The sequence below is a fragment of the Buceros rhinoceros genome, unplaced genomic scaffold, assembly GCF_000710305.1.
Source record: "Buceros rhinoceros silvestris isolate BGI_N320 unplaced genomic scaffold, ASM71030v1 scaffold7925, whole genome shotgun sequence".
NCBI classification, from domain to species: Eukaryota; Metazoa; Chordata; class Aves; order Bucerotiformes; family Bucerotidae; genus Buceros; species Buceros rhinoceros.
Window position 1 is genome coordinate 37,616 of NW_010412373.1, and position 9,775 is coordinate 47,390.

The window sequence follows — 9,775 nt, forward strand, 5'->3', positions numbered from 1 at the left end:
AGGTTTTGGGGCAAAATCCCTGCCCAGGTTGCACCCCGACGCCAGGCAGAGGAGGGGCTCCTCTTACACAGCCTTACCCAACTCCGACCAGCTGCCACAGAGAATTCTTTGACCATATCAAAACCTTTACGGGAGATAAAATGCCTCCCGGGACCCAGCGTCCATATCCTAAAGACGCCATTGGCTTGGTGTCGTTATTTAGGTAGGAGTTGGCTCAGCTTTGCCATGGAAAGCTGGACCCGCGGGCTCCTCCTTGGACTGGCCGAAGGATTCAGGAAGTTTTGTGCCAACCGAATTGCTTTGCTTTCACTTCAGAGGAGAAAAGGCGTATTTTCTGTTTTGAATTACTATTTTTTTTTTAAATTATTATTTTATCTCAGTGGTTTCCAAAGCACAGGGAATTAATTACCCGAGAATGTACGGTACGTTGCCAGAACGGCTGAGTATGGATTGTACTGCAGACTTGATGTTTGTATTTATATTTGAACACTTGCCTTCATTTTCCTGTACAGGGAAAAAACTTGTTTACCTGTATTACTTGATCTTGAACGCTTACCTGATGGTTCACTATGTCCTTACTTAAAAGGAGTGTTGCCTTTAATGTTATACTATTGACCAAGAAATGTATTCTTGCAATTTGAACATTTATTTTGTTGTTCACTCTACTTACCTTGTACCGATGTATTTATTAACCTTGTATTTTATTATTGAGAAAAATCAATAAAAATCTAAGAAAATACACTGTAGCTTGCTTTCACTACAGCCCTTCTGTGTGTTTCTTCTAGTGCAAATACATCAGCATTATGTTACATGTCAGACAGCAGCTACTGTACCTTCATGTGTGTGCTTATGGTGAAGTCCAGCGTTTTTCTTTGCCCAAGTGCATTTTAGCAGGCGCTGTGAAGGTTAGGATTAACATCCTGGGAACAGCATGGCCAGTTACATTTTTCTCCTGTTTTCCAAAGCTGATGGCACAGTCACTCCACTCTGGGCAGGGCAGGGAATCCGAGTTGTCCCTGGGGGTCTTTTGGCAGTGGTCGATCCAAAGTTGGAATGAGGAATCGAACAGTTGAAGTGAAAGAGAGCAGGAGTAACGTTAGTCCTCCGAGTCCACCCGAGCAGCTTAGCAAACAGTTTTCTATGTACCCTGACCTCAGCTGACCAGGAGTTCCTGCTCCTTCCCTCTGTACGCTCAGTTTTTGGCCAAAACGAACAGAAGCAGGGCTTAAGGACGGTAGGTCAGGTTGAAGTTTGGCTCTGGGGCTTTGTTCCTCTTTGACAGTACTTTTCATCTCAAGTCTCTTGTGCCACCTTTGAACTTCACAGAAAGCCGGTGATGATTAAGCTGAGAAATTACCAAGTTCTGTCTTGCTGTGGCATGTTGATGCTGATACCTTGTTCTGTTAGGATCTTGTCTTACATGTGTTGTGGTGGCTGATTTGTAGCTCTTTAAAAAAAAATGCAGGAACCTCAGCTTTGTAATAATAATAGTTATCATAATCACTGAAAACTTCTTGTGAGTTCGTACTGGTCTGGCTGATGTTCTCTTGTATTGGTGAGTTTGGTTTTCATGAACACGATGCCAAAAAATTATCAGGCACGCGAGAATCTCTTTTAATAAAGAAAACTGCATCACCAGGGAGTTTCATGACAGCTTAATTCAAATGTGCGTTTTTACACCACTTAAGCATATAGTAGTATTTTGGCCATTTTTTCTTCGAAAGAATATGAACACAGAATTATGTTTCCTTCGGTTTTGTCCAGCCAGGTTCTTGGAATACATAAATTATGCCATGGTAACTTCAAAAGTATGCAGTTTGTTAAAACAAAGCCAGTGCAAAGTAATGTTATAAGTGGGGAATGACGAGTCCTTTAAAGCCAATCGGAAAATGCAAACCAGCTTGAATTCTCAGTTTTAATTCACTTTTTAAAGCCGAAGCGTGCTTTCAAAGGGACTCGTCGTCTCTGAAATAATGGATTTTTGAGGATGAATCTTGTGATGACTTGGAGAAGTTCACTTACCGTGACTTGTTTGAGAATCACTGCGCATGTTTCGCCCCTTTGGCACGTGTCTTTAAATAAAACGTACCCGATAGGGTAGTAAGCCCGCTTGTACACAACTGAGTCCGTAATTTGCTGGCACTCTTCTGCCATCAGAGCCTGAAAGCTCAGCTGAGCTGATGCTGCGCTTATGTGTGCGCAACAATTCATAAGAACCTGCAGGTTTTTTAGTGAGGAGGAAAAAGCGTATTTTTGAGACATCCATCGATCATCATTTAACGTGTAGCGTTAATTAAAGAAAGCCCACATAAAATGTATTTCATTGTGCTGATAAGTCTGAAGTGAGAACTGCCAAAGTGTAGAATAACCTACTGGCTCTAATATAGATAGATTATAAATTAATAGTGTCAAAGTATTAGGGAAGAAATACACTTACCACTAGAATTTGGCCTCTAAGATGTCATCATTCTCCTGGGGAAAAAACCCATTTTTTCAAATAGGAAAGAAATGTATCTGGCTTCAGCTTCTCTAGCTACGCATAGTTTAACGCAAATCACTGCAGATTGAAGCCCTGGGAAGCTTTACTGAATCTGGCCCTAAATTGGTCTTTCTTTTTTCCCCAACAGGAATCAATCCAACTGCAGCTCTCAAGTTTCCCTAACTTGCAAGAAGAGGATAAATCTAGTAAAGATGACAGCGAGAAAGAAAAGGAGAAGGATAAAAATAAAGAAAAAGATAAAAACAGTGAAAAAAGCAAGATCAGAATGTTATCAAAAGGTGAATTTAAATATTTATATTGTTATATTTCCTGTTACCAAATGAATTGTATGTTTTTATAAGCGCATCTGCATTTATTTGTGTATAAACACACAGTAGAAGTGTTTCCATACGCTGGGAAGGTTCAGCACCTGAAATGTTTATACATGAGGGGTTTTTTTCACGCGAACGCGGGCTCTGAGAGCGGAGCAACCTTTTCCATTGTGGTTTGGTATTCAAGGTTAGTGATTTTCTTTAGTACAAGCCCATTCTTCTGACTAATACTTATTATTACTTACTAATATCTAATACTTATGCATCTGAATGTGTGTGTGATACGATGTAATGAGCATGAGACTCTTAATACCTTTTTTCCCCGTTAGTGGTCCCATTCTGGCACGTCAGCTGTGCAGTGGAGGCAGTAGAGAGCAATCCTCGTCAGTCTTGCTCCTCTCTCATGGCAAATTTCTCTTAAATGCTGTAAGCAAATCCATCCCTGACCTCTAACCCGCGTTCGGTCTACTATTACTGTCTGCTAAGGCTGCGTCAGAAAAGGTCTTGTGTTTAAATTTGGTATTTATTTTTAATTTTTTATTAGTCCGTGATAGGAAATCTCAGAAATAATCATTGCCTACCTGGCTGTGGATCTGCAGCTGGTGTGAATTGTCGGTTGGCTTCAATGGAGCTCTCCCAGTTCACGCCAGCTTGAGGATTTGTGTACTTTTGAGTCAGGCGAGACAGCGATGCTGCAAAATGAATTCTGACTGTTGTCACGCACCCCTGTTACCCGCCCACTCTCGGGTGTCACTGGATGTCAGGCTGTTCGTGCAAATAGAATTTCCTCTGATGCGATGCCTCACTTGCCATGTGTACAGTGTTTAATAAGGGATGCAGAGAGACATGGATGAGTGAAACTTCTATTTTTCCTTTTAATTTTATTTAGTAGTTTAAAGGAAGAACTTGGCAGGGTCTTGACTGGCGAGGAATGTTTCCCGTGATTTTCAAACGACCAGCATTTTATATCGGTGTCTAGTTTCGGCACTGTGTTCTCAGCAGAACGGTGCAGAGGAACCGTGAACGTCCACCCGATGCTTCCACCCGTAGATCTTTCTTGACTGAACTCCAAATGAACTTTTTCTTTCAGAGCATATGCTTTTGGATTGTTGCTGGAAAATGGATTTTGATTTATAGCATACCTTAATCGTAACTGTTGAAACGAAATAAATGAGGGGGTGTGTGGTTTTTTTATTTTTCAGATTGCAGTCAAGAGTATACAGACTCCACAGGCATAGATTTGCATGAGTTTCTCATTAACACGTTAAAGAATAACCCCAGGTAGGTATTTTCTGCGTTACAGCTGGCACTCCTGAAATTATAGCTGGCGGTCCTTGAGTTCCCGTAACCGTACACCGTGTTTTATTAGTTCTGGAGATGGTTGGGAGGGAAAATGCAAAGGAGGTAGGCTGTGAACTGAGCAAAAAGCTGTAAAAGTCATCAGCTTCTACTCCGCCGTTCAGGCACCCATTGCTTAATTTCACTTTCAGCGACATCTGGGCTTTGTCCTTCTTGCATACAGCTCTACATGATGTTAGCAGTAATATATTATAACCGCTGCAGCTGGGGATTTATATATGAATATAAAGTAGCTTTCTTTTGGCAGTGCTGTACGCAGTTAAAATCTCGTGTACAGTGCCAAATCCTGCTCTCCGTTCTTCCCGTAGCTTTCATGTGGAGCAACAAGCTCGACTCATCGTGACATTTGCCTCTAGATGTCAAAAATCCGTGACGTTTTGATATGTTGTGATTTTCAACACTGATTGCAATTGAATCTGTTACACGGGTACCATGTAAACCTGCAGCTGGAGGTGAACTAGGAGTAATTGGCTCCCAAATAATTGCAGAACCTCTGGTATAGGTGACGGAAGGTCCTTGAACTGTTTTATCTGCTCAAAATGAGAAATCTCATTCGAAAGAAGTAAAGAGTGATGGACTCTGCAAGCTTAGCAAAAAAACGCTTGTGTGGAAATACCCTGGGGAAATTGAGTGTTTTTGGTAGGAGATGGGGAGGGAAAGGAAAATCTGAGACCTTCCAGTTGAAAACAGCATTTTGGCTGAGGCGTGCTGCAGCATTGCCTCCTGGGAGCTGTAGTTCAAAGGAGTTGTTCTCCATTGTGCTTTCGAACTAGGTGAGACGTGCCCAGTCTTCTCGCCTGCAGATCAATGCCTGTGGAGGATATGTCTCAGACAAAATGTTGAATTTTCCTGTGGGTAGCAGCGCTCCTCATGGAGAGCTCTTCTCATAGCTGGAAGTCTCTTCTTCCAGGTGAAAAGGGACTGAAGCTGCTACCCCTCACAGTCAGGTCTTTCTGTTCAGTGCATTGATCACACCTGGTGTGGCTGGAAGCACTCTCAGGCCATAGCTGAGCTCAAGGAATCATAGAATCATCTGGTTGGAAGAGACCTTAAAGATCGAGTCCAACCATTCCCCCTGCACTGCCAGGGTCCCCAAACCATGTCCCTCAGCACCACCTCCACATGGTTTTTAAACACCTCCAGATATGGGGACTCCACCACCTCCCTGGGCAGCCTGTTCCGAGGCTTTACAACCCTCTCTGAAAAGAAATTTTTCCTGATATCTAACCTAAATCTCCCCTGGTGTAACTTGAGGCCATTCCCTGTCGTCCTGTTGTTCTTAACATGGGAGAAGAGACCAACCCCCACCTCCCTACAACTTCCTTTCAGGTAATTGTAGGAAGAGCTAAATGTGTCACGTATGTCAGAGAAGGTGCAGCAAAGCAGGCCACAGTCTTCTCCAGATGTGCCGGGGCAAAGCAGGTTTCATTTTTAATCAGGGTGGCTGCCAGCACTTGCAAAATTGCCTTGCAAACATTAATACATTCATTTTTTTTTTCTTCATCTAGACTGTCTTTGGGGAGTTGATGCCACAAATCTTTGCATTTCTTTTTGACAGGGATAGAATGATACTCTTGAAAATGGAACAGGAAATTATTGATTTTATTAGCGACAACAAGTAAGTCGAATTTTGCCCTTGGTTATTAAGTCACGTGTGTGAGGGATGCGCTCATATGGACCGCAGCGCTCCTGAGCCAGGGCGTGCTGCAAGATCAGGCTGTTATTTCCCGACACACAGCTTAAAGGACGGGAGATGCGCATGAGAACCTCTTGCTTTTCATTCTGCCCCGATTGCACTGGCTCCGCTCATTTTGGCCAAAAGTACAGTGATGAACCACGCTCCCTCATGGGTTTCCCTGTGTATTTCCCAAAGCAGATCTTTCCAGCATCGCCCTGCTTGTGACCTTTGGGGGAGAAAGGCAGAGAGCTGTTGCCAGGGTCTCGGCGGATTTGCGGGGTTGTTTGTGCAGCGAGCGCGGGGTCTGGGGCCAAGTTCTTCCAGTATACGGAACACTCGGTCCATGCCGTGAAGTGTGAGCTGTTTGTCCCAGTGCAGCGCATGGGAATGTGCTTTTTAGAAACTCTAAAATGAATTCCTTTCTTTTTTCTGCTGCCTCACAGCAAACCTTCATACGTAAATGCACAAAGGAGAACTCTGCAAGTTAGGTTTCTGTCCACCGAGTTATCGAATGTATCGCTATTTTCACCTCATTACAGCTCAGAGGGAAACGTCATTGTCAGGGCAATGTGTTTTCTTTTGTCTTTTTCCTCAGTAATCACTACAAAAAGTTCCCTCAGATGTCGTCGTATCAGAGGATGTTAGTGCACAGAGTGGCAGCTTACTTTGGGATGGATCACAATGTGGATCAGACTGGAAAATCTGTAATTATCAACAAGACCAGCAATACGCGAATGTAAGTAGCAGCGCTGTGTTTTACCTTGTTCCCTCTCACGAGAGCTGGTTTGTACCATGACCGTGTGGCGTATTTTTTTTAATCATTTTTTATAGATTTTTTTTTTTTTAATTTTGTAGCAAGAGCGAGTGCTATTTATGGCTTTTTAGGGTGGGAGGGGAGGACAGGGCTCTCACTGAGAGGTTGTTTAAGGATATAAAGATTTAGAAGGAGAAATCAACCCAATTTGTCTCTTGCGAGAAAATTTAACACAGTGTTTTGGAATATTACTTTCCCGACTCAGTGCCACGACTTTGCTACAGAAATGAGCTCGTTGCTTTACACGTCACCCCGTACCGTATGGCTGTACTCCTAAATAACTCGGATGTATTTGGAAGATTTCCCTTCCCTCGTCCTGGCTCTCCCCACTTCAAGAGTTGTTTTCTGCCCAACCCGATAGTTTAGGATTTGGTTTCCCTCCACCACCTGCCACCGTTCATTCCCTCTTCCCCCTCTTTTCCCCGCCTGGTTCCACTTTGTTTTCTCTTCGGATCTCATTGTTTGACCACAGAGCATCGGTGGGATATAAATTCCTTCTGATGGTTCAGATGGATTGCTCGGTTCCTGGCAGGCTGTGTTGTGCTGGCACGTTTTATGGCCTCCTCCATCAACCCGATTAAAGCTAGCGAGAGCTCGGTCCGAAGCTCCCCGGCTAATTCAGCCAAGACGCAGTCCTGTGTCCTTGCCTCACCGGCATCACTTGTGCCGAGTGCCACGTGTCTGTTAACCATCGTGCAACCATAGGCTTCCTCTCCTTTACTCATAGTCTACGTAATGAAGAGGAGGTAATTACAACTGGGCGGTGATGGTTTGGGATCTGCTATTGGAACAGGAAAAGCCCCTTTGAGAATTGTATACCTCCTGTGTTCGATTAGTAGGAGAAATGAAAAGAAAAAATGATTTCGTTTACAAATCCAGCAGTTAGGTGGTTTATTGCAGAGGGAATTTATTTATTTGTAACATTATTAGCTTCTCCTGTAGAAGGCTTAGGGACTACCTGGTTTTGCAAGATGAAAACCTGAGCCGAATCCATTGTTAGTTGTTAGTTCACTGAGCCCTAAAAATCTTCTGTGTGTGTGAATTATATTTAAGATCAAGGATGACTTGTTTTAGATCCTTTTCATGGGTTGTCCCTGAGATACTTGGACATCTGGAGAACAACACTTAGACATTAATGTTTTTTTAGGGTTTGAATAAAGCGTGTGCTAACAGTCGGAGTTTCAGAAGCCAAGAGAATTACAGTAGCTTGGTAAAACTAAGACTCGGGCTGCTGAGGCTTAGCTTCGGGGTCTTGCCCGCGTGCAAGGGCTACGTTTGGCTGTGAATAAGAAAAAGCTGGGTGTGCAGCAAAGCGGTGTTCATTTCGAGCTGTAAGCAAGAAAAAAACCTTAGTCTCCTCTTAAACAAAACACAACCACATTCGAATGCTTTTTAGGCATTCCTTTCTCTTCGCGGTTCTCCCCTTTCCCATCACATCTGCGTCACCAGCTGCTGCAGATCTTCCCTCACAGCGTTGCCTTCTCCTGGGTGACCTGGTGATGTGATTGTATCACGTGAATGCCTGGCAGAGCCTTGCTCGGTGGCGTGGCTGTGCGTCGCAGAGATGGGCGGCTCCGGCAGCGCGGCTGGAAACGCTTGCACAGCCCTTCTGGAGAGGACACTCAAGTCATCTTCATCAGTCTGAGCTTTATCTGGATGCTCTGGTGAAGCTGTGGTGGGAATGAGCAAGCAAGGCAATTTCCCCGGCACAAACCGGCATCCTTGTGAGCAAGCTCAGCAGGCAGGACCTTGCAGGGGTGTAACAGATCGAGTGACCCTTTCAGCTGTGGTCTTGCAAGCAGGAGGTGAGGCACGGAGCCAGACGAATCAGTTCTGACGCCGTTCCTGTGTAGATCTTCCAGAAATAAACACAGGGCTTTGCCCCCCGGTTGACTGTGAGTACAGCTGTTTTGTCGACACCACACAAACTGCGGGGTTTTTTTGCCTTCTGCAGTGATTTGGTGGTAGGTAACTGGATTACACGAAGCTCGTATTGCATCATGGTGCTTCCACTGCCTTATTTACCTTATTTTGATACTGCTGGAAAATAAAGCCCTGTAGAAATAGCTCTTTATTTCATAACTGGAGGAGATGGCATGTTTTTTGAAAGCGTCCCTGGCTCTGACAAAATAGATTGTTATTATCCAGCTTGAATAAGGGCTGATGAGATTTTATTATCCGCAGCAAATATTGTGTAAGTTCCACATCTGAAAGCATCTGATGTGACATTTCATGTGTTCTGCATTTCAGTACTCTCAGAGGAGACAATTTTGTGCGGTTCAGAGTCAACACCAAGTACTGGGAATGTGTTGACTCTATTAATTACTACTTGGACGGTATCCAGAATAGCGGAAAATCTGGAGAGCGGCTGCCACGCCGGTCCCCGTGATTATGCTGTGCTGTAAGCCCCAGCCTCAACAGTTTTCTGTGAATTTATGGAGAGGCCCCATAGACAGATACTCTGAAGATTTGCGTTTTGACAATAAATTACCTCTTTATGGCATATGGTTTCTGAAGTGCTTCAGCTGCATAACGTGGAGAGGGAAGAATATTCTTGCGTACCCAGGAATTCATAAATTCTGCACTGGCTGTGACTTCTGTGTGTGTGCCTGGTTGGGAAGAGATGTGACTGCAGAGTTGACGTATGGGCTGGAATAAGCACCTCGTGGCTTGTTTCCCTGGCTGCGAGAGGGTTGGTGTCACGTCTCTGCTCACGCTTGCAGGCGGTGAGTTGTGTCCTGGCTCCAGGCATTGATTCTGTTCAGCAGAGACCTCCTGTGCTCGCCTCCCGCGAGGTGCTTGGAGGCACGAGTGTTGGAAGAATTAATGGTGCTGAGCTGGGTGAGCTGACACTGGGAGGTACCTGCGCCTGCTTGTCGGGGGTTTGCAATTTGAGGAAGTGCTTGTTGAAGAGGTTGCAGCTGGAAGGAGGGCTGCGAGGTGTCTGGTCATCTCCGCCGCTTTACAGAGTGGGGAGGAGGGGGGAGAACCATGGTAAAGAAAATGAGATTATGATTAGAAAACGAGGAAGGATTTTGACGTTGTTGTGTTTTTATAGTCAAAGAGCTGGAATAATACTCTAAAAGGGGAAGTCTGCTTTGGCCGGTATGAAA

General features: G+C 44.4%; 1 protein-coding gene across 1 annotated transcript in view; it reads left to right on the forward strand.

Moving 5' to 3' along the window:
- ARPP21 (cAMP-regulated phosphoprotein, 21kDa) overlaps positions 1 to 9,775 on the forward strand; it is a 97,874-nt gene that overhangs the window by 5,890 nt on the left and 82,209 nt on the right. The window contains exons 7-10 of the mRNA XM_010136378.1: positions 2,628 to 2,778; positions 4,014 to 4,092; positions 5,729 to 5,788; positions 6,444 to 6,584. Coding sequence (XP_010134680.1) covers positions 2,628 to 2,778; positions 4,014 to 4,092; positions 5,729 to 5,788; positions 6,444 to 6,584 — 431 coding nt within the window. The remainder of the gene's footprint in view (positions 1 to 2,627; positions 2,779 to 4,013; positions 4,093 to 5,728; positions 5,789 to 6,443; positions 6,585 to 9,775) is intronic.